This window comes from Triturus cristatus, chromosome 6 (assembly GCF_964204655.1).
Source record: "Triturus cristatus chromosome 6, aTriCri1.1, whole genome shotgun sequence".
Lineage (NCBI taxonomy): Eukaryota > Metazoa > Chordata > Amphibia > Caudata > Salamandridae > Triturus > Triturus cristatus.
In genome coordinates this window covers 1,091,189,197-1,091,214,374 of record NC_140589.1, presented here as the reverse complement: position 1 = coordinate 1,091,214,374, position 25,178 = coordinate 1,091,189,197, and the positions used below count along the sequence as shown (strand labels likewise).

Below are 25,178 nucleotides of genomic sequence, written 5' to 3'. Positions count from 1 at the left end.
TCAGATTATTCCAGTTTGGCTGAACCTATTCAATGATATTCTAGGTGGTCTTTCCCCCCTCCTAGATTCTTGGAATGGAGCACTCACATCACTTATCTTAAAACCAGGGAAGGACCCGACCCAATGCCAGTCATATCGGCCAATTTCTTTATTAAATACGGACTATAAAGTATTTGCAGGGATACTGAATAACCGCTTGTCTAAAATTATAGGTCCCATTATATCATTCCTGGTAGGCAGATGTCAGAACTGGTATACACTCTAATTGGGGCAGCTGACTTGGCAGTGTCACAGAATATGCCTTTCTCCATCATCACTGTAGACGCTGCCAAAGCCTTTGACCGTGTAAATTGGCATTTCTTAGATAAGGTCTTGAAGGTATTTGGATTCGGTGATGAGTTCAGGGATGTACTCAAGAAAATATAAAGGTCACCCTATGCCCAGATACTAGTTAATGGAAGCCCCCCCCCAATGGTTAAAATAAGTAGAGGAACTAGGCAGGGTTGTCCTCTGTCACCTATTCTCTTTGACTTATATATTGAGCCCCTCGCCCAAAGTCTTCGCCAGAATCAGAAGATAACTCCCTTTTCCATAAATGGATTTGAGAGGAAAGTCGCCCTTTGACTGAAGCAAGGGAGTATGGGTCTACCTGACCTACAACTCTATAGTTGGGCCTACCAGTTAAAGAATTGCAGGATGCTATTGCTCTCCCAGACAATTCATTAATAGGGAGTATATTTTCTGCCATGCTAACTGGCATAGAGGCATTAGGATTTATGTACAAATTCGGCTCTTTCAAATTCTTCAAAAAAGTGCATTTGAAGACTCTACAAATGGCGGCAAAACTATGGTTAAGTTGTTGTGATTGTCTTGGCCTCTCATACTACAGTGAGTGGGTGCCTGTGTGGGGATCCCCAGGAACTCCGGAGTGCCTCCTAGATGCTTTAGCTCGTCCTTTGTTAGAGGCTGGTGTCACGCTTTGGAAGGATATTGTTCTAAACAATGAATGCTTCTCATGGGAGTATTGGAATTTCATCACTAGAGGCACTTTGTCTAGGTTTTAATACTATCAGATTGTTTCCTGGTGCAAGAACCAATCCTGGCCGCCCTCTGAGGAATGTCCAATGGAAAGTGACTTACAAGACGTGGCCCCTAGCAAAAAGGAGGTGGCTCTTTGGTACGGGTATCTTCTAGCTGCAGCTGACCGGAAGATCGACAAGCCAACTCGAGTTTGGGAAAACTACTTGCTGAGAGAGGAGTTAGATCAATTATGGCAAGTATCAATAGATACTCTTTATTCGATAATCAAATCTGCTCCACTCAGAAAGAACCATTTTTTTTTACAATTCAAACACCTTGTCTTAAAAGATCTGTGCCAGTACTAGATTTACTATGACATGCACCCAGAGGGCCCCTTAGAGGTTCCCCCTGAAAACCTTCTAGTCCTCTAGTGTGGTCACTGACTGTATCTCCCAGCCTGCCACCACAGAAGAGGTTCTGACCCCCTCTAGAAGACAGCCCGTGATTTCAGAGGCCAGAACCAATGCATGCGTTGGCGTAAGTTGATCACACTTCCTCCAGAACCAAGAACTCTGGGTCAGGATTATGCCCACTCTCCACAGGAAGGGGTCACATTTGGGGTGTAGTCACCCCAGGGGTAGGTATCCCATTGGCTACTACCCTACATTCCCCTAACCACCCGTAAATTTGGTATTTAGGGGTCCCTCTGACACTGGGAACTCAGATATGTCTACATGGTAAGAAAAGGAGAACAAAGAAGAGCCAAAGATGTGAGAACCGAGGTTGTGCACTGAAATTGGCACCACACCCTGCTTGCACCATGACAATCACGGAGATCAACTCGTCCAGAAGCAGAACACCTTGACCCAAACCCATTGAGGACTATCCATCACTTTAACAACCAAGCAGCATCTCCCTTGGGAAGGAGGAGCCACTCCCCTGCATCTGTAGGCACCGACCACATTTGTCTGGTACTCCATTTTGCTGACCACTGGGTCCACCTAGGGAGCATCTTACCAGGAGAAGGTCACTTTGGTTCTAGGAGGTCAGCCACGTCTCTCCAGCGAGCTTCGTTTCAAGATGCTAGACCCTCCAGAAGCCTCACAGCGCAGGTACCCTGCCACTGACTTTAACGCATAGCACTCGAGGCTACCAATGCGACCAGTACCTCTGCACCCGGATTCACCAGGGCAGGTAAAATCAAACTGCTGGTTGGTTCTTACACCTGGGCCCCTAAGAACCTCAAGTCTCAAAAGGCACCATCAAAACACGCTTGCCAAAATATCTACGCGGCAACCCCACACATATACCTACTCCCTGCAGACGAGAGGCAACTACCTCGAAACACGTGTCCAGGGATGGCTAACGGGACACTCACTTTCACTTAAAACTTTGGCACAGGCATATTCACCGACGCTACTTCATGGACCACAATGCCTTGGGGTAACACGCTGGTAGGACGAGCAGGGTGCGGCCAATCGGACTTTTGTATGTATGTTTCTCCTATAGTGTAACATCACCATGTTCGAGGCTCACACCTCAGAAACCATTATTCGTGAATTGTACTGTTTTACTGTATGAATCTGATCTCCGAAAGTACTTAGCTGATTCTGATGATCTTGGTGTCTAAAAATATATAAAAATCTATATTTTTTTTTTTGATTGAGCTCGGATTTCGTATTTAAGTGTGTCTCTTATTTATTGACTCTGTGTGTACAACAGATGCTCAACACTCCCCTTCGATAAGCCTAAACTGCTCAACCACACTACCACAAATACAGCACTTGCGATTGTAAACCAATAAGGGTTGTCTTGACTGTTTCCATGGTGTACCCCTACATTGGTACACTACATAAAAAGCCAGCTTCCTGCACCAACTATGCAACTTTGGTACCAAGATGTGAACTCAAGGGTTCAGTGGCTCTATCAGTATAGAAAGGTGTTTGACTGAGGCAAATTACAAACTTAACTGTAAAGGTTTGGAGTATTGAATATTAATGATTTGAAAGTCCATTTAGATGTCCGATGATAATCAATAGCCTACTGATATTATCTTGGATGAGTGTTGCATGTTCTGTCTATTGTGTTTCAGATGGGCAGCTGTGTGTTGTATTCCTTGATTTGGGTGAGCTGCGATATATGGTTATAGGTGATTACACAGCACCATAGCAGTCTGGTTGGCTGGACGGAGTAGAAGATACAAGGTGTGTATAGGATGAAGAATAACAAAGGGGGAAAGTGTGTGTGTGTGTGAATGCAAGCACTGAAGCGACATAATCTGGGCCTGGCAGTAGATGGAAAGTTAGGGTTAACTGTAATACTTAGATTAGGCCCAGCTGAATAACAGGTTGCCACCTTCTCATGATGCGACAGTGTAAACATACCCCAGCCATGTGTCTTTCTTTAATCAATACACTTACAAGTGGGGTGTACAAGCTGAAGAGGGAGATTAAATGTGGTAGATCTAGTACTTATTCACATCTGTCTTTTGGGAGGGCACTGGAGTTGAGGTTGGAGAAACATTGCTCCTGGGTCTGCTGCAGACAGAATGTCCCCTGGCATTCATCTTGCTTAGAATGACCTGGAATAGGCTTTCAGAGGGTAGGCTGCCACTCTTGCCTAAATGGCTGATTTAGTAATGGCCTGTACCCTTGTCTCAAACAGGACATATGTTGGGGCTTGTTTGGGATGTGGGGAAGAAACAAGGCTGAGACCCAATGATTCAAGGCTGCTAGTTGCAAAGCATAGATGACACATTTAATTTTGTACACATCTTACACCGTTTACAAAAACGTCCAGCAAAACATGCCATGCTGATATTTTACAGTAGTCTTCAGGATGTCCAACTGTGATTTGTGAAGAGTGTAGTTAGTTATAGCCTAAAGTGTAATGAATGAGAATAGTCTTGTGTTTTCACTACAGACAAGCAGACTGAAAGGTTTAAGGGGCTATTGAGCAAATATTAACACTTTAAGGGATGAAAAGAGTTTTTTTAAAAAGACAATATATTTGCCATCTACTCGCTTCTGTCCCAGAAATCTATGTATATATTTTAGCAACCTATAAGATTTCAAGGTACCTACAAGATATGTGCCATCATTCCCAGATATGATAAATTACACTGGTAAAAGTGACCACCATGGGGAAGATTCTACTTGCACTATCAAGACATCAAGACAAAAGCAGCAATAATCTTTGTTTCTTACTTTAGCTGATTATTTGACATGGCCTTATACCATGCAGTTTTGCCTTCAGTTTCTTCGGTGTCATACTTTTTCTGCTCCTGAAAGGATAAAAACAAGACACTCACTGATTACTAACTCTGAAGAGAATATGATTGTGGAAAAACAGCAACGATCTTAAATTATCGTTAATGTTAAAGTTTGATTACAGCAAAAAAAAAAAAAAAAAGGAGGTGAACCAGCAAAGCACATAAGTAAATTAGTTTTTTCATTTAGCACAATTTTAAGTCTGCAACCATGGTATCTGGCAGCTTGTCACTTCTTTGCTACACTGCCGAAGACAACGATAAAAAATATGATTTTTTTTAACAAGTCTATTTATCAAGAACAGGAGCACAGAACAATAAATAGCAAAATAAAGAGTGCTTAAGGAGAAACTATGGAACACAGGCAACCATTTTCAAAATCAAATACGGGATTTGAACCCTAAAAAGTAGGCATCAGCCGCAGAGAAGGTCCTATACAAGTGAAAGGCAGAGATGATCCGATTCGGCAGAGCAAATTTAATTAAGGATGAGCATTTCACAGAAAAGGGTGTCGGAGAGAATATAATAAACGGGGCAATAGCCCAAATCAACCATTCCAAAGAAGAGGATTGCAGAGTTTGAAGACGGTGGGGGTTGATTGAGGTTGTGCTTTTCTATAGAAGTCATCAAAACAGATTACAAGACAAAACGAGGGATGAAGTGGATGGAGGGTCACAAAGGAAGACAGAAAAGAGACTGCACAGGCAATGTATTTAAACAGGTAAGGGGCAGTGACAGGCCTAAAGAAGAAAGTGAAAAATAAGCAGACAAGGAGATCAATGAACGAGAGCACAACAACTATTATATCGGAGTAACAGTCACTGAATACAGAATCAGTTATTCACTAGTAGGTGTGATATCCTTGGGCTCTAGGGCCACATGCTGTAGAAGGAGACATACACAGACACCGGAAACATAATTGCTGGTAATGGCCACGAGTATGTGCACTCGGGCTCCTTTATTAGCAGGGCACCTAATTGGTAACACCTGTGTTGGATGGGTGTAGGTGAGTGTATAGGCCAGTCCTCAAGGGAGTGGCTAGCACAACATTCAACTGTTTCTAACTGGACACAACATTCCTCCCAAATCACATGAAAACAAAACAAACAAAAGTCCAACCTGTAGGAAGGAATGAGAAAACAACTAAAAACAACTAAAAGTCTCATAGTGCAGGACAGCGGTGGAATGGTGCAGCTGGAAGCACCCGGGCGTCTTGGCACGTGTCCATATTTTAAACCGGTACATCTGGACACTAACACAGTGCCGATGAAGTCTGGCCCTCCAGCTTTGCGTCAGTTAACGGACAGTTCCCCTGCATGATGTCAGTCAGTCAGTACAGCGTACTCTTGCTGTGAGGCAATTGATGTTGTCCAATTCATACATAGGTGCATCGGGAGCCTGAGTGAAATCCAATGTAAGCACCTTAATCCATTGACGACAGTCTTGGAAATCTGCCGGTCGGACAAAGTAAAATCCATCTCTCACGCTCGGGGAGGCCCTTTAAATGAGTTGCCACGGGACCGCCTATGGGCTGCACTGGGGCTGCACGTGTCCTCATCTAGACAGCCGCAAGACCACCTCGGAGCCACCGCCTAGTTGTCGTACTTTAGAATTTGGGACCGCGTAGGAGACAGGGCCCTACCCCTGTCTATCACGGTAATAGTGAACCGCGAATGGTTAATGCGGTATGTACAAGTGCTTTGTGTAACGTTTTAGCTATGAATGCACTGTGTATACGCTATTTCACATCACTACGTGAGTTCCATTTTGTATCGGTGGCCATCTTATGGTTGCCCTCACATAGGCTATATAACATGAAGCGAATACGGGCCTTTTAGAGCACATGTGCCTTTCTTTGACTCTTCTGTGACCTGGGCAGCTTGGCTCCGCTGCCCCAGGTCAAACTGGTCTCACGAGTTCCCCGTCCTCTGGCCACCTGTGATTAGCATCAGGGCTTGACACACCATAAAGTCTTTTCATCCTACACAAGCCTCCAGCTAATCTCTTTCACACCTGACTGTTCCTGCTTTATTGCTTGTTTCCCAAAACAGGAGATGCTCATGTTTATTGGGGCCTATCGATATCTGATGTGGGATCTGAGCCTTGCTGTGTAAATAATTGCGGGCTGGCTTAACTGGAATGTGGGATGGTCATCATGACTCTGCCTTTTCGTTTTGTAATGTATACTTTGAATGACCATACCATAACCTTAAGAATGTATGCCTGAGGCAGGAAATTCTGTATTTAAGGAGAAGCCCGTTTCTGTGATTTTCAGCAGTCTCCTGAGAACATACACGCTGTTGTACTTCTAGGACGCCTGTAATTGGTCTGCAGCCAATAAACTGACCTTTGACTTCACCCAGAAGACTCTGTGTTTCTGTAGGTCTGAAACAGGAAGAACCCAGAAGTCATAGGGTGTGTTCCCCTGCACCGCTGGGCTTAAAATACCCAGTACTTCATAGTCACTCACGTAACTTCAAGGGTAGATGTAACCAGGACAAACATGCTCACACCACCAGAACAGGATGCACACCAGCTAGACAACTGGTCACTGGGTCTTTGGATTGGTACATGGTGCAGGACTCCATTCATGTCATTTAATGCCCCCTAGATGGCAGTGATGCAAATGGCTAATGATGGGATGGCAGCCATGAAAGAACTCGTAAAAAGTGGCGACAGGCCATGCAATGCATGTCATTTATGTACATGCCCTAATATGTGGCGACAGGCCACGGAAACTTACAGGGAACTCCTATACACTCCGTCACAATCCTAGGACTATGCATCATCTCCCATCACGGACCACTCCCTGGTCCGGTCCTGTCAATAGGACTGGGAGGCTTCCCAGATGCGCCAGCCAGCTCAAGAACGACAGTGAAAATAGGATCCGGTCTGTAGTGCCTGCCATACCCATCTTCTCCTTGATAAAGTATTCCGGCAACTCGGGATCGCTGTGGGAGGTACAGGACTCCCTTCTCATTTACAGTTGTGGCAACTGTACTTGCCCCTCTCTCTCAGTAGTGGACACGTGCCACCAGAGGCATATGCCCTCATCATCAACAAAGGCAACAATGCTGCAATGTAAGTCCTCTTTCCAGGCATTTTCAGACCTTGGCACAAAACATTCTTCTCCAGCCTTTCCCCTCCTGGAGTCGCTTTGCCACCTACATCTAAACCATATGCCAGGTGGCCATCATCTAGACCAGCGTGCTGTGTATTTCCTTGAAATTGAAGGCTGTAACAAGTGGTCTTTACCATTGTGCCTTTATCAGCAGCCTTTCACAACACCCTTTTCGTACGTTAGTGGCTGTGGCAGTGTAGGACCTCTCAGTAGTAATACATCCAGATTACAGAATGTGTGCAGAAACATGTGCCCTCGCCACTCACCACTAGGTGATGCTGCTTATACTGCACTAGGCCACGGCAGCATTCGACAGGAATAACCTGTGACGGCAGTAGCAAAACCAGTCCAACAGTCCTGTAGCAGCGTACTGATAGGTGCACAGAGGGTGTGGCTCACACAGGATATAGCAGGGGATCGTTCTCATCTGCAGCCAACCAACACGCCTTCCGATGTCTTTGTCACTGCCCATGTGCTACTGCTAGTGACGATGGAGCCTGCAGGCACTGCACTTGTGGTCTCTTCAACTGCTACTCATGCACAAGTCCATAGGAGCAAGATTCATGCTAGCCCCTTCAGCCTGGGAAAAGGTATGCAAAGCTTCTGGGAACCAGTATGTATATCTCACAGAAAGACCCAGATGACCTTGAGGCAAGCAGCATGGTACTGTCCCCTCCAGTTGACATAATGGCATTGTTCTACGAGCTGCACATCAATGCCCACACTCAGTGAACTTACACCATCCCGCACCTTGTTTTGCATGAATGGCCAGAACAGAACATTTCCAGAAACAAGTGCCAGAGCTGGCCTTGTTGGACGTGAAGGCTCTTCCAAGAGCGGTTCTTTGTCGAAGCATGGCTTTGGTGCAGGGTGGACACATGTAGGTACTCTGTAGCTTTTGGTGCAGCTGTGCGGTGCGAGCAGATCAAAGTCTGCTTCAACTGCTCGGCCTCTTATCAAACTCATTTACACTGTTAATAAAACTCGGGCTACTGCTGTTAAGTGTCTCATGTCACTGTTGGTGCTATTCATGGTCGTGTTGCTGGTTCCTTGAAAAACAATAAAATTGTTTATCAAAAAAAAAACTCTGGCTACTGCATTTCTTGAATGCGGCACTATTTTGGGGGTGGCCAGCCAGCGGCGAGGCACAGGTCGCCCGCCACCCGTGGTCAGCCCTGGATTTATTGGGAGGGGGGAGGGGGGGGGGGACAGTACAGTGATGACAGTAGGCCCAGCCACCCCACGCGTGCGGCGGCAGGGTGGCTGTCACTGACTAGCACCACACCACACATCTGCGTAAGTGCAAGCACACCTGCTTGCAAATGCATGCCTCACCACCTACCATAGTGGTGATGCGGCGCACGTGAATGTGGGTCCCAGGGTCGTCAATCTTGTAGCGCGCTAAAGCGCTCCCAATGACTGCCCTGGGAATCATTTTTAGCAAGCCCCTGCGCTCCAGCAGTGCCGCGCACGCGGCGCACTTTCAGGCACTGCACCACCATGCGCATGAATGGACACGCGCAGCCATTATGAAGTGACAGTAATGAAACAGAGGCAGGCCCTTAATCACAACACTCGTTATGTCCTTATAGTTACCACGAAAACTGCGCTCAGCGACGTTGAAACGATTAAGCTGCTTCCGCTTCCAAATGCGAGCGCATAAAGTAAACACCGTGTATCAGGTGAGCGGCTACTGCTTTCCAGTGCTTTTCACAAATTTAGCCTCCTCTGTGCGCTGAGCTCCAAACCTTCACAGTCCTATGCTTGAGTCGCTTGTCAGTTTTTTCATCCCTTTCTGTGATATGAAGTCCTGCGGATCCTATTATACAAGGACTGCAAGTTCCAAAAATGCAAAGAAAAACCCAAGACAAGATGAGTAACTCACGCATGCAGAACATTACAGCTACGCTGCAGCTGCGTGGACATTCACACAAGTCGCACACACAATATCACTATACATCTTCTATTGGGTGGCGGGGGGTGGGGGGGGGCAGGTGTACCGATATTCCTTTGTGTATTATATGACATACGAATGTTTTGGGCCTAGGGACCACTGCACAACAAAAATGCACACTATACTTCTGTACTTGTATATTTTTTTTGTGTAGTGGAAAGCTGCTGAATTGTACAGCCGTAACAGCCCTCTCAATAAATGTGTTTTTACTTCCTCCAAGTTGTCTCTCTTTAGAAAAATGGTCCTGATCTTTAGACCACTATTTTGCATTCTTGGATTAGTACTTGGGAACTTTATTGTAGGAAAAAAAAACAGACGTTTCAGGCAACAGCTCAAAACGGTCCTGTTTAGGGAGGCTTTGGACACAGTTTAACCCCCTTTCCCGGCGATGTTATGAAACCGTTCTAACCGTTCATGGTGTGTGCCATCACGGTCTGTGATGTCACAATGCATGACATCACACATGGCATCACAGTAAGTGACAGCACATATTATGAGTGCATTTAAGCGCATTATGGGATTTAACAAATTAGATTTTGCTTTGGGGTTTGTGCTAAAAAAGTGGCGCAATCCCAATGTAAAATCTGGGCCTCAACTAATTTGACACATTTTTTAAAACCCTGCCACAAAAAACTTGGCAGCATGGAGGAGCATGTTGGTAGATCTGTTGTTCTTAATTGGTTACATAGTCTCAATTTTCTACTATTTTTATGGGGTTAAGACATGTGCTGCGGAGGTGCCCAGTAAATATCAGAGAATAATAATCGGTGAGATAGCCCAGGAGGTTAAAGTATTTCTTGGAGAGATTTCTGTTTTGTGTAGTCCCAGATCTGACTCAAAGTAGTATGGAAAGTTAATGTGCCGGCAAAGCATGTAATATGCAGATGACAGATTTTTTTAAAAAAAAATTATGTAGGTAGGTAAGTGGGTTACTGCGTTGAACACAGATCCTTTCGTTACTTGCAGTGCATAAATAGTAAGCCTTTTAATAACGCACAGCGAGCTATGCAGGATATGTGACTGCTACACCTTTTAACCTTCACTGACTCACGCATCACATCTTGTACACTGATTTACACACTTGCAGGATTTATTGTCAATCTGTATGTTATGTAAATTGGTCAAACACCCTGCATTGGGATGCATAACGCTATAAAAGATATAAAATAGTGCTATTTAAATTGTGTGTAAAAACTGGGACAGACCAACTCATCTGACATTCTTACAGCTCCTGCACTTACATAAAGGGACCTAACAATGTCAAAAGCATGCCTCTCTTAAGTACCTGTGTGCTTTTGTCCCCCTCCAATGCATTTACATTAAAGTGTCAGGTTCCAGGCCACTTGATCAAAAGGGTCGTTACTCAGTTGAGTACGTGCGCCTTGGCAGCGCGTGTTCTCTGGGTGCTGGGAGTGGTTAGTGTTGGGCACGCAGCACCTCTGCTCTGACCTTTGCTTTCTCCTGCATTGGAGTAGAGAGTGGTGTTGTAATTTAAACCCTGCCAATCCAGCCGCGCTGCTCGCCGTCCTTTTCCCCCAGAAAACCCCCTTCCCCGCTACCTGCCAAGGGCAGCAATCTGAGGGATAGCCCTGGGCGTCAGAAGTTCTAGCTACGCCACTGTGCTCCTTAATGGATCAGCCTGTGAAAGAGCGTCACCTGTGCCCCCAAGCTCAAGAGTTCAAATAAATGAGGTTGCCACCAAGAACATTGAAAAATAAAGCCTGCACCAAAGCATTTGTAGAATTCCCCAGCATGTTTAAACATGCACAAATTATCCTTTACTTGGTGTTGAAATAGTGGAAATTACTTGATCTCGCTCTCCCGAATTATGGAAGCCATCAGAAATAAATTCCAAGATTTGAATAGTAGATAATGGTGCAAAGGTACTTGCATCCTCAGACACGTTTGCAGCCAGCCAGGCACACAGGAAATACATGAGCCCGGTGAGGTCGGAACCCATACGGAGGACTGAGCCAGATTCAGCACGGGGCGGCTCACAAAGTCACACCTCCAAGTTCAGACTAAGTGTCTGCGAGCACTTACGAAATAAGACACGTCTCTCCCTTCAGCTGCACGGCTTGCACCGGTGAGGCTGCTTTTCCCGGCATGGGCGAGGTGCACCAAACGGTAGGTAAGTGGTATGGCAGCCACACCTTTGAGTGCACTCCAACTTAACTGATGCGCTGCTGTCACTCCACTGCACACAACACAGGGGACGGTAACTTCCTACCGCTTTGGCCCCTGTAACGTGCGACACCCTCCTTCTTCGGTGAGGAAAAGGAAAACAGCCCCAGGAGGGGAATGTGCCTCCTGCACCTCGCACACGGGTGGCACATCTACTGGCTCCTTCACGCCAACTTCGCTGGGACAGATGATGGTATGTGATTTGGGGGCGACCCATGTCTTAGCACTCCACCCCCACAGCAGAGGGCGGCAGAGTAGAGTCCACACTCCTCACCAGGGGAGGTGTGCTGTACAGTCGATAGCGCTGCCGTCAACTTCCCAGTGCACAGGGTTAGTTAAGATGCGGCAGCAGATGGAAGCCCGATTTCCCCGCAGAGCAGGAGAGAACTACGGCGCCACTCTATACTCTCTGCCACCTCTCACAGCAGATTAACGTAGGCAGCCCTACTGAAGTACGGGCTGGCTCCAACCCCCCCAACAGGAACGTAGCAGGCCCCGCCAACAGGCGCACTGGGTTGACCCACTCCGTCGCCAGTGTGATATCCTTGGGCTCTAGGCCCACATGCTGTAGAAGGAGACATACACCGACACCGGAAAGATAGTCGCTGGTAATGGCCACGAGTATGTGCACTCAGGCTCCTTTATTAGCTGGGCACCTAATTGGTAACACCTGTGTTGGATGGGTGTAGGTGAGTGTATAGGCCAGCCCTCAAGGGAGTGGCTAGCACACCATTCAACTGTGTCTAACTGGACACAACAATAGGGGCACCTGACCTGTTTTTTTAACAGTCCGAGACTGATCCTAAAGACGAGGAGTCATTTAGGCTTGTTCAGTAAGAAGTAAATGAAGAGGCAAAGCCAGCCACGGATCAAGGTGGTGGCTCAGTATATTACTGCCACGCCATGGGGCCTTTGTGGGATGATTTCGACAACGACTGGGAAGGTGGGGCATTGGCAGCAATAGCTGATATAGGGACTGGGCAACACCAGGTGACCGCCTGCAATGGGAGCGGCATCTCTACTCTCTCCAGCAACAGAGTACCAGCCTGTATCCAGCAGCACCCTTCTCTGTTCCTAAGATATCACCAGGACCCGATCAGTGCTGCTCAGTCTCTCGCCTCTACTCACAGCATCATACCCTAGGCCGTGGAGGCTAGCACAGGGGAAGATCCTGCTGCTCTGGACAACTGGGCCTGACAGGTTGGGATGGGCGATAAATTCTGATCTGCCGCGAAGTTGTTGGAGTTTTAGTCACTCCACGTTATGTAGGTAAACCAGCTTTCCAACAGTAAGTTAGTGAGCTCGAACGAGATCTGACTTCCCCTAGTGCAATTTGCAATTCGCTAGGAGGGCACCCAGCGAGATTTCCCCAACGTGGGTGGTTGCGACTGTTCATAGTCAGAAGGCTGCCACTCTAGTAGAAAAGCTACTCATACGGCAGCAAAACCAACCCAATAAGCAGCGCCCTCTTTAGTGCTGCGTGCTGCACTGATTTTTCAGCGTGGAAGGGGCTCACAGCGCTAAAAATCAGTGTGAGCAGCGTGACGTGCCTAATTCCGCCTGTTCGCAGAATTCCACGGAATTTAGTGGAGTATTTATGTAACTCTGCAAAATTCCATAAAGAGAGAAACTCAGCGAGTTACACCCATCCCTACTGACGGGCAGGGTAATCTGCTCCAGTGCCCTGCCCAGTTGCAATGTGCCTTATAATGCAGCGGAGCCGATCCGGTGAGAGAAGCTGGATTGCATTGGAGTGATTGACGACAGAGGACCAACGGCCTCACGGCTTGTAGCACTGGGACTGCTGACATCCCATGACCGAAACCTGGACGGAGCACCTGCTCCAATCACACCGCTTTCCTGCAGCCCTTCCCTGCATAGAGGCACACCTGATTCGGCTGCCCGTCGCCCCACAGGATGAAGCTGTTTTTTTAGGTCTAGCCTACGCAGCGCGCATGCGCTGCATAGGAGGGCCTTTAGCCGTTGCTCTGCTCATTTTCAAGCACACACTCGTGCTTGTGGCGGCATCCACCTTGCGGGAGCGAGCAGCGGCGCGCCACAACCACGAGTGAAGTGCCTGAAAATGAGCAGACTGCTCTCCCAAGCGCATGCGATGCGCTACTCGCGGGCTCACATCGTCAACTACGTTTTGCGCGCTGTTTATAGTGCGTTCGCTTTCACTTCCTCCCTGCTGCTCTGACTGAGACCTCTTCTCACTGCCTGCAGTGTGCTACTTTAACTCTCTACGGCTTCTCGCCGGACAGCCCCCAGAGTCTCTGGACTTTTAGCCCCCCAAGGAGTCTGCTACAAGCACGGACTAGCAGCAATGCTGTGCCATGATGTAGCGCATTGGATTGATACATAGCGCTGTCTGCCTTCAACGCGTTTGCGCCCTGGGTTCTACTGGTGCTGGCAGTTACATTTTCTGAACCCATCACCAGTACTTTCTTGAGTGGCACTCTGACCTCTGACAGAGACTTCCCGTGCAAGAGGAGTGCTGAGGATTATGCGGTTTGATGCCTTCCTTCCTTAGGGTGGGACACGCCCGACCTACACTCGCTCCAACTCTCCTCTCTCTCAGTAAGTCTTACCCGGTCAGAGTGCTTTTCCATGGCGCAAACCTCCCCGTGTACTCTTATGGGCAGCCGTGACTCCTCCTTTTATCACTTGCATGGGAAAGCCGCCACTCATTCTTTTATCCCTTCATCACCACATGCCTTAGGTTTCATACCCTTTCATGGGGCAGTCGCTGCTCCTCCTTTTATCGCTCCATCACCACTGCCTTAACTTTCATACCTGCGGCTCGCTCTTTTATCACCTCCTCAGACCCGTTCTTTTTAACTTTTGCGTTTGTGCGGCTCATCGAGGCACCTGGCTGCATGTTTTTTATTTTATTTAATCACTATGGCGCACCTTCACGGTCGCCATTTACATAACTTGAATTCCAGGGAGCTGTACACATTTAACAGCCACTTCAGTGTCCGTAGGCGAGGAAGCGGAAGCCTCCCCAGCAGCTGAGGTAAGCCGCATAAAATAATCTATGTTTTTGAGGCACTAACAGGCACTCTTAAAGCAGCAGTCTCTGTCTGTTCTTTGTAACTAAGACATTCATCAGCGAGGCACTCACAGGCACTCTTACACAAGCTGTCTCTGTATGGTGCAAAAACACCCTTGGTAAACTGACCAGCACAACAGCAACAAAATGTTTTGGCCATATCTTCAGACCTTTATCTAATCTTCCCGCAGCTGTCGAACTTGATGGAATGTTAGCGTATTACTACTGCATACAAGCCTTCCCCCCCCCCCCCCGCCATCAAAATCCTGGACATCGTGCATTTTTATTTATACCTGCAAGCACCCACCAAGTGTGTTTGGAATATCTTCAGTCCTTCATCTAAACTCCCCGCAGCTGTATGCAGCTGTATAACTTGGTGGAATATTAGCGTCTTACTCCTGCATACAACCCTTCCAACCGCCATAAAACTCCTGGACATCATGCATTTTTATTTATACCTGCAAGTCCCCGCAAAGTGTATTTGGAATCTTCAGACCTTTATCTAATCTCCCCGCAGCTGTATAACTTGGTGGAATGTTGGTGTGTTACTACCACATACATCCCGTCAAACTCCCGGACATAGCATATTTTTATTCATTTCTGCACAGCACATGCAAAACATTCATCAACTAGGTACTAACAGGCGCTCTTAAAGCAGCAGTCTCTGTAATGTCATTTGGTCTCATGGGTGTACAAGCACGGCAATATTCCCAATCTCTTCTAAGTAGATGTACGCTAGAAACAGTGGTGCAATTTTAAGTGTTTCAAATCGGATGTGGTGAGTTGATTTTGTGTTTTTTTGTAACTTAACAGGTTTCAAACCACAAATGTCGATAAACTCCAAGACGATGGCATTATATCTTGTTTGTGACGTCTGGAGAGTGGAGGAGAAGTGCTTGTTTTCAAGGCTTCTGTAGGAGAGTGGCATCGACTGCATAGTTGCCCCCAACTTTTTGCTGATGTTTTGACTGTTGTCTGACTCTAGCCAGGCTGTGGCCCTGCTATCCAGGACCCCAGCCTATCTGCTTCCTCTCTAAACTAATGTGAGTACCCTAGGTACCCTAGATCCATATTTCCTCCTGAGGCGGAAGCCGGGAGTTCGTGTGTGCTCTTTTTAAATCATTGTGTGTCACAATTACTGTGTTTTTTAACTGCTGCACTTACTTCAATCCCTGGCATCTTTCAGGACTTCACCCTTGACTCGACCGCGCAGCGGAGCTAACGCTGCTGCGGTATCGCAGAATTTGAAAAATATCTTGCCGCCATTGACGGCGTGCGACGAGGCCACGCCCACTTCGAGGTCCACTTTGATTCCCCCTCGGTTCCCATCATTAGCAACTTCCTAGCAGACTTTACAGCCTTACAGCTGATCCCTCTTATCCACTCCACTACGCACTCTGCTGGTCACCTTCTTGACCCAGTTTTTACCAATATCCCGGAGGCCAAAGCCGATCCACCCAAACCCATGGGTTGGACCGACCACTTCCTCATTAAATTTGTGATATCGGCTGACATCCAGCCCAATAATGATCTGCCTCCCTCCTGTCTTAAGCGGCCCTGGCACAAATTCCAAAATAAGGAACTCTGTATTATCCTAAGAGAACTCAACTTTGTAACCACTAAAGACATTAATACGTCCTATGCCTCTTTTCAGGACTGGATCATTAAAGGACTTGACACCCTCATACCAGCCAAATGGACTAGAGGACGTAGCTCCCCCTCTAACCCCTGGTACAATGACAGTCTGAAACTCTTAAGAAAGGAATGCAAAGTAGCAGAACGCAACTGGAGAAAGGATTATAAGGACAAGGACAAAGCCTCTTACCTGTCCAAACTAAAATCATACCATAAAGCTATACGCGCGGCCCGTGCATCCTTCTACGCCAAAGAAATTGATTCCAGCCCCAACCCCACAAAAACCATTTTTAAACTAGTTCAAAAGCTGCAAAATTGTGGCAATCTTGCCTCGTGTATCTCCTCCACACAGCAGTGTGAGGACCTCGCCACCTTTTTTATTGAAAAGGTAAGGAAAATTTATAGCACCTTCTCACAGAACCCTTCCGATTTCATTAGCTCCTCCAATTCTCCATTTAAAGGTACCAGACTTTCATGCCTACCGGAAATCTCCCATGGGGATCTACTCATACTTTGCAGAAAGGTTAAATCCGGCGCCCCCTCAGATCCCATGAGGCCGGCTCAATTTCTAGAGGCACTGGACTTCTTTCTTCCATCCCTGGCCACTCTTCTCAACCTCTTTTTCTCCTCGGCAACTGTTCCTACTTGCTGGAAACAAGCATGGGTCACCCCCATTATCAAAAAGCCGACCTTGGACCCCACAAAGCCGGAGAACTATAGGCCCATCTCACTGCTTCCCTGGGTATCCAAACTAGCAGAAGCCCATGCTAACATCGCTCTATCAGACCATATGGCCCGAAACAATATCCTGGACCTTTCCCAGAACGGGTTCAGGCCAGGGCACAGTACGGAGTCTGCCCTTCTATCCACCACCGAACATCTTCGGAAGATATTAGATGCCGGTCAAAGTGCTGCGCTGATACTGCTTGATCTCAGCGCAGCCTTTGACACAGTTTCCCATAACATCCTGTTGAAACGCCTGGAAGATATAGGGATTAGTGACCTGGCCCTCGAATGGTTCCGTTCGTTCCCGACGGACAGATCCTTCCGTGTCTCAGCACCTCCGTTCACCTCCCGGTCTCACTCAATTGACCAAGGCGTCCCGCAAGGTTCGGCACTCAGTCCATCCCTTTTTAACCTGTACGTACAGCCCCTCGCGGCGGTGGCCAGAGAATGGGACCTCACGCTGGTGTTGTACGCCGAAGACACACAGCTGGTGATTACCCTTACTGAGACCCCCTCTACCTCTGCCACGAGATTCAGGGATGGACTGGCTGCAGTCGCCCAATGGATGACGGGGAACTGCTTACAATTGAACGCAGGGAAAACCGAGGTGCTGCTCCTTGGTAAGAACGCCAGCTGTTGGAGCGACCATTGGTGGCCTTCCTTGCTGGGCCCCATCCCTCCCCCCAAAACTTTGGTAAAAAATTTGGGAGTTTGGCTGGACCCATCGTTGAGCTACCAAACCCACACCAAAAGAGTGGCAGCTACGTGTGTGGGCCTGCTGAGAAGCCTTAACCCCATCCTTGGCTTCTTCGATCCCAAAACACGTCAGCTCATAGTCCAATCTATCATTCTTTCCCGGCTGGATTATGCTAGTGTCCTATTGTTAGGCACTAATAAAGCAGAGACAACACAGCTTCAACAAATTCAGAATTCTGCGGCCAGGGCTATAGTCGGCCTTCCAAGAAGATGCTCGGCGAGAGCCACCATACACAAACTCCACTGGCTCCCAGTGGAAGCCATGATCCAATTTAAGGCTCTTATCACTGCCTTCAAAATCCTTAAAACAGAAGGCCCTGTACTTCTCCATCCACTTCTACTACCCTACACCCCCCAGCGCAATCTGCGTTCCCTAGGGCTACATTTGGTAATGGTCCCCCGTACGAAATTCTGCCGTATCGGGGGGCGTTCCTTCAGAGTTCTGGGAGCAAAACTCTGGAACTCCCTTCCCCTGAACATTCGTCGCCTTGATAATCTATCTGCCTTCCGCAAGGCAATTAAAACTCACCTGTTTCCACTGCCTTAAGCCTTCGGCCTCCCCCCCCTTCTCAGTAGGTTATGCTATGGTTTCTCAGCGCCGGTACGCCCCGTTGCTGGGGCAGCTGTCGCGCTTCAACAAACTCATAACATAACATACCAAATGGATACTGAGGACACCCTATGAGGCCCTTGTAGATGGTACTCTAGGTACCCAGGGCATGGGTCCCTCAGAGGCCTACCAGGGGTTGCAGCACTTATTGTGCCACCCCTGGGACAGCCATACAAACTGACACCACCAGACCACTACTGTAGTCTGGGTAAGGTGGTGCTTGCACCCCTTACAGGGATATAGGTACCCTGTATCCCACTTAATTACAACAAATATATCCTCATAGGTCACCCCTAAAGCAGGCCTTGCTAATCCTACAAGGCAGGGTGCTGAGATATGTGTGAGGGGGAACCCCTACCTGAGTAGGGCCCCTCTGCAACTTTCGTTAAAACTAGTGCGAGGTTGTTTGTAGTGCAGCCATACCATATACTCTTAACTGCATTATAAGTAATCGCGATAGCGTGATAACTTGAGAGTGGCTGCACAGAACCATGTCGTGTTTGGTGTCAAACATGTTGGAATCATATCCCCAATCCAGCCATGGGAGTGAGGGCATGATTCCTCCCTGCTAGAGGGGTGATATGGTAAAAGCGGCAGATTTTAGACACCAATTTAAAAGAGCACACAATACAAAATTGATGCTACCCGCCACCCACACGACTCTGGCTGCCTGTTGCTGGGCAGAACTCCAGCCACGGCAGCTGGACAATAGGGATCGTGTTGCAGGGAGGTGTTCCCACCTCCCCAGACAGACTATGTGGATTGGAACTGGGTGGGTGCACCATATGATGCCTTTCAGACTTGCATGTAGGCTTCTCCAGTGCCTACTTCTGCATACACCGCCTGGAACCGGTTCAGGGGCATCCTGTCCCCTGCCCTGGCGGGAAACACACAAAGGGGAGAGGGTGTAGCCACCCTTTCCCGCCTGAACTCTCATTGGTGGGCTCTGATTTAGACACTCCCCTAATCTCTGGATAAAGGTGGGTGCAGGGTCCCCAGAGCCTCAGATTAATCTTGGACTTCACAGACTTGAACCTTCGACTTGCTGCCGCACAGCTGAATGAAGAAATCTCCCTTGGGGTAAAGGAGATACCCCCCCTGCTTGGCAGGCACCTGAAACACTGCAAGTGACCCGGTTGGCACTACGCTGCTCATACGGACAACGAAGACCTTTGCCTACCCTGAGGTGGGTTTCCAAGCATCCCAGAGGCCAGTGAGTGTGCACAGCAAAGCTGAGCACCGTGGACCCCGTAGGTGCCGAGATCCCCAGGACACCGGCCACCTCTTGCACAGCACACGACCCCGACGAGTGGGGAAGTTGTGCTTTGGCCCATTATTGAGCCAACCTCTCAGCATCATCTGTGCCAAAGATCGACGCCCTAGCCCGCTCCGGCGACCCGTGGGCGCATCTTTACGCACGCCAAATTGCTTCCTCCCTCGGTCCCTTGTCTCTCGACTGGTGGGCCCTGGCGGAGGTCAATCTTCACTTTCAAGAGTTCCCCTGGTTGCTCCAGGCCTGCTCTTCAGTCTCCTCGCTGGAGACCTCGCTCAGACCTCGTGGGTCTGCACCAATAGCTGTTTCTTGATTCTTGCGTGGGTTGCGATTGCCAAGGCTTAGTGGATCCAATCCGGACACTAACACCGCAGCGGCCTTCATCCTTCGTGGGACAGTCGCCCTCCAGCAGCTGGCCTTCCTTGTTGCCTCCTGGAGCACGTGGCTGCTGATCCAAGCTACCCATCTTCCACCTGGAAGCACCAGACATTGAAGGGCTCTCTCCTGAGCCCCCTGGTCACTGTGCCGTGACCCAGACTCTGTCCCCTCTGCTTTCAGGTTCTTCTCTTCAAGATCTACATCTTTAACCTGCACGACATCGACGACCCCTTCCTCACTACCTTGGGTGGTTTCGTAAGGGGCCAGCGACCCTAAGTGTCCTAGGCACTGTCTGTAGAATTGTTGTGGTTCTTATACCACTTTTTTTAATATATGATTTGGTCCCCCCCTGGGGACCTACGATTCCAGTGCTATTTATTGTAACTATCAATGCTTGTTTGAATTGTATCTTTACCTCCAGCCTCATAAAGAGACTAGTGGGATTTGTTCTTAGAATAAATACATATATTTTGAATATATACCTGTGTGGACTACTCTTTCATTTGGTCATACAAGAGGTTATCTATGGTAAAACAATAAGCTTAACACTCCTTCAAGACTTAGCCTGACGGCTGCTCTCCACAGTTACCACTAGGATAGCTTTCTTTAAAGGTTGTCTTTTAACCTATCACCTTAAGTGTCGAATTGGACTGGTGCAAGGTGTCCCCTATAACTAGAGGACAGCATATGCCAGGCCAACTTCTCACAGCTTCTGAGTACTGACAGTAATGCAGAACTTCTACTTTTACTGAGGCAGGAGGCTACAGAACAAATTCTGTGATAACACTGAACCACCAGCCCTAGACTGTACTACAACAGAGTGGAAAATACATAGCTGTGGCATGTTTTAAAGTGTTATTTACAAGAGAGTGGATACCTGGCAGCTCAAACTTTAATTTTACCTTGCTCCATAGTTTACAACACAATGTTAAAGCATCCGTTATATGCAATCTAAAAAAAAATAAACATGCAAACTGCATTCCAAGCTCAAAAACTACTGAGGCGTAAAATTGTGTGGCCGGATTATTAACAGGATAATGTGCTGCATGGCTAAACACCTATAAGGTCCCAAAAGCGAGACCTATTGGCTATGCCAATGCTTGTCCTTGACTTGCAGCCTGAGTCAAGGATTGGGGGATGCGCGATTGGAAGCAAGTGGCACCCAGTTTGGCCATCGTCTGGGGTGTAGTTTGTGGGTGAAGTTCGTGGGTAGAGGGCTTGGCACCTCCCCTCATAGCCTGCCAACCATTGGGACCAAGTGCCTCACCCTACATTTTACAACTACATTTTACAACTGAAGTTCGAGTGCAGGAATACACGGACTGCGAGCAGACTTCCCAAAACAGTCCCAGTCTTTGAAAGGCGGTGTGGTAATCTTCTACAGAGCCGCGCCCAGCACCATGCCCGATTCCACCCTGCCCTCATGGGAAGAGCTGATGCCGAAATCCCATCTCCGAGACACGGGAAAGAGCTTTGACACCTATAAGACAGGTCCTAAAGGTATAGCAAAAGGGCTACCTGAACTCAAGCCCTGTGTTCGGGCCACCACTCCTTACTCTACACTGCACCAGCCACAGCCCTGACCAGTCCGGAGGTACCTCTGAAGTGACCCTGCTGGGCGATAAAGCATTGTAGCAACTTCCTTTTTCTAAGGCGCTAGCAGGCTCAAAATTCAGACCAGCAGCCATTAGACGCAATCCTCGAGGAAATTGAAGGTGGGAAGTTTCAAGCCAAGCCCCGCAATGTCATTATGAATGGCCTCTCCACGGAAATCAAATTACTTTGCAGTGACTTTGCGAATGTATTGCGTTTTTAATGATGGAAGACCTATCTTTGTAAATGAGCTTTTTTGTAATTCTTTGATTTCTCGAATTTCCAAAAGAGAAAGGATTACTGTGCCATAGGTTCTCTATATGTCTAACAGTCTTCCTTTCTTGTTTAGTACCACTCTGATGATTGTTGTGACTTTATACTTTTTGTGGTTTTTTTAAACTTCTGTTCTGCACTTGATTTATGTTGCTGTTTCTGAGTACTGGTAAGCCAGCCTATTGATGACTTGTTTAAGAGGGATAGCATGTGAAGCTAAGGCCATGTTCTACTTTATTAAGAGCTTTGATCAACTGTTTGGGGTTTGTGAAATCAGTTTTTTGAAAGACAGAAAAGAAAAAGGGTGAGGGAAATGGTTAGACCGGTCAAGAGATGTTATCTCGGTCTTGAGTTTTAACTCTGTAGTAATTAGGATGTCTACATCCTCAGGCCAGACTGATTTTTAAAGCAACTTCCTCGTGTGTCAGTAGGTGGTACTGTGCGACTCCGCATAGGGTCCATCCCCCTCAAATATGACGTTGGGCAATTATATCTGGGCCACCTTAGTGCGCTGACATCAATTAATTCCTGACCTTTGTCCATCCCATTGGACGCGGAGCCTTTAGAAATCTGTTTGGGCTAGTGGGCATATCTCTAGATTGTCATCTTTTTAGAATGGATGAGGTGAGTTAATTCCAAAGAATGGGTAGGTTGGAGGGGGAGAGAGGAATCTGCGGTTAAGTAGGGTCCCTGCCAGAAAAGACAAAACCAAAGATAAGTAATGTGTTCTTCTGATACACCTCTAACTGCATTACCTCCCCAGGTGGTGGGTCTGTAGAATGACTCAGACCAAGATAAACAGATCAGGTGAAGTGCTCATCCTTCCAGCCCTGGTTGTCCAGACAGTAGTGCTTTGTGAACATGTGGAGACATGCCCACATTGAAGTCTGACAGATATCCAAGACTGGAACACTGTGTGCCAGTGCAGTGGTAGCAGTCTTTGTTCTAGTGGAATACACACACAAGCCTTTTGGAGGCTGCTTCTTGGCTAGCCCACAGCATATCGTCATACATAACACAATCCATCAGGAGATAATTCTCTTTATTTATTTTATTTATTTATAAAGTTTTATATAGCGCAAACGTGACCCACGGGGTATCAGAGTGCTTTACAGTATACAGTATAAGAACATAAATGGATGAGGTGGTATACACGAATACAACTGTGTCAATTCATACAAAAGAGATATAAAATATATGGATGACAAACATAGAGGACCGGGACGTTGTACAATATACCGCTATTGAACATTAGGTGCTTGTGCAAGCAAACAAACATATAATATCCTCATTCGATTTACAATGGATATAAAGTATATAGATAACCAAGGGTGACCCGAGGCCGGCTAAGCTTTACACTACATACAGTTATTGAGCATTAAGGTCTGTGGTATTAATCTTACATGAAATAGTCTTGTTCATTCCACCGGAGATAGGCAATGGTGTGTGGATCTTATAGATGACTCTGTGACAGCCTAGAATTGAGACTTAGGACATGAATTTGTTCATTAGTAGTATTTTTACTTCTTTTTTGAATACGGTAAAGGAAGAGATTCCACGCACTACTGGAGGTAAGGAGTTCCAAATCTTTGGTGCAATCACTGAGAAAGCTCTGCAGCCATTTCTCTTCTTATGGAAGGATTGAGGTTTCAGAAGGAAAGTACTCGCGCTTCGTAGTTGTCTGCAACCTCCAGACCTTTCCAGTTTTAGGGCCAAGTAACTGCGAGTATTGTTATGAATTGCTTTGTATGTCATGCAGGCCACTTTTAGGTGTATTCTTGCCTCGTAAGGTAACCAGTTCAGGGCTTTCAAGGTTGGAGAGATCTGACCATTTCTTTTGGTTCCTGATACCAGTCTAGCCGCAACATTAAGTGATGCCCTCAGTGGAGCCAGCTTGTATTTGGGGAGACCACAGAGAGTGGTGCTTCCGTAGTCTAATCTTGGCAGCACTAGGGCTTGTACTGCCATTTTTAGATCAGCCTGAGGGAGGAAGGGCTTGAGTTTCCTTAGTATACTCAACTTCTGATTAGCTCCCTTGGTGGCATTAGAAATGTGCGACTGCATATTCAGATGTTTGTCTATAGTGATTCCTAGGGATTTTGCTGAGTCAATGATTAGGGGAACACAGTCAAAGGAGGTAAGGTGTCTTAACCATAGGTCTAACTTCGGTGTGAGGCTCGGTGGCGAGATGAGAATGAATTCCGTTTTTTTGGTATTCAGCATGAGGTGGTTGTTAGTGAGCTAGCTTTGCGTGTTCAGTTGAATAGTGTTGAGGCCAATGAAGTCTTCTGGGGTGGTGATTTTCAGATACAGCTGGGTGTCATCCGTGTACAGGTGATATAGAATGTTGGCTGATTTCAGTACGTTCGCCAAAGGCTCCATTAGGAGGTTGAAAAGAACGGGTGATAGGGCTGATCCCTGAGGGACACCAAGGGTGACCACAGAAGGTTGCGAGAGTGAATTATTCATCTTGATTCTTTAAGTTCTGTTATTAAAGAAGGAGGAGAACCATTGCAACACTGTACCCGAGAGGCCCATCCTTCCTCCAACAGGGACAGAAGGTTGTCATGCTTGACTGTATCGAAGGCGGAGGACAGGTCAAGAAGTATCAATAGGTATGACTCATTGCGGTCAAGCATTTTTAGTATGTCATCCATAATGTGTGTGAGTGCCGATTCTGTGCTGTGACCTTGGCGGAAGCCGGATTGGCGACTGTCTAAGAGGTTGTAATTCTCAATATGGTTGCATAATTGAATTTGTACACATTTCTCCAATAGTTTCGCCAAAGTGGGGATTTTGGATATAGGATGGTAGTTGTTGAGATCGGATGGAGTGGCGTCGGCTTTCTTTAGTATAGGTGTGACCTGCCCTATTTTAAGGCAGTCCGAAATGTCACCTTGACTCAGGGAGGCGTTTACAAGTTTTGCCCATAGCGGTAGGATAGATGTTTTTAAAATTTTGAACAGGGCAGGAGGCAGGGGGTCCGAGAAATTATTGGATGGGTTGATTGCTTGAAGAGTGTTGATTATTTGTTGAGAGATTGGCGAGAAGGTGTGCCATGAGGCATTGTTTTTTGTGACTTCCCCTGGATTATTAAAGTGTACTTTGAATAGAGTTCCACATTTAGGATCTTGGACCATAGATTGCGGGAGCGCCATCTTGGATTGGATGTCTAGCTCGATGATCTTAGTCTTTTCGTGGAAGAAATTGGCAAGCACATCACAGGTAGGTGTGGCCAGGTCGTTTAGTTCCCTAGAGTTACTCGTATTGCATGATTGTTGCTTGACGATTTCAAAGAGTTTCTTTGGCCGGTTGATTGCTTGGTTCAGCTG

General features: G+C 47.2%; 1 protein-coding gene across 3 annotated transcripts in view; it reads right to left on the bottom strand.

Moving 5' to 3' along the window:
• LYST (lysosomal trafficking regulator) overlaps nucleotides 1-25,178 on the bottom strand; it is a 3,752,809-nt gene that overhangs the window by 1,296,186 nt on the left and 2,431,445 nt on the right. For all 3 annotated transcript variants that reach the window (XM_085611970.1, XM_085611971.1, XM_085611972.1), the window contains one exon: nucleotides 4,227-4,303. In XM_085611970.1, the coding sequence (XP_085468096.1) occupies nucleotides 4,227-4,303 (77 nt within the window). The remainder of the gene's footprint in view (nucleotides 1-4,226; nucleotides 4,304-25,178) is intronic.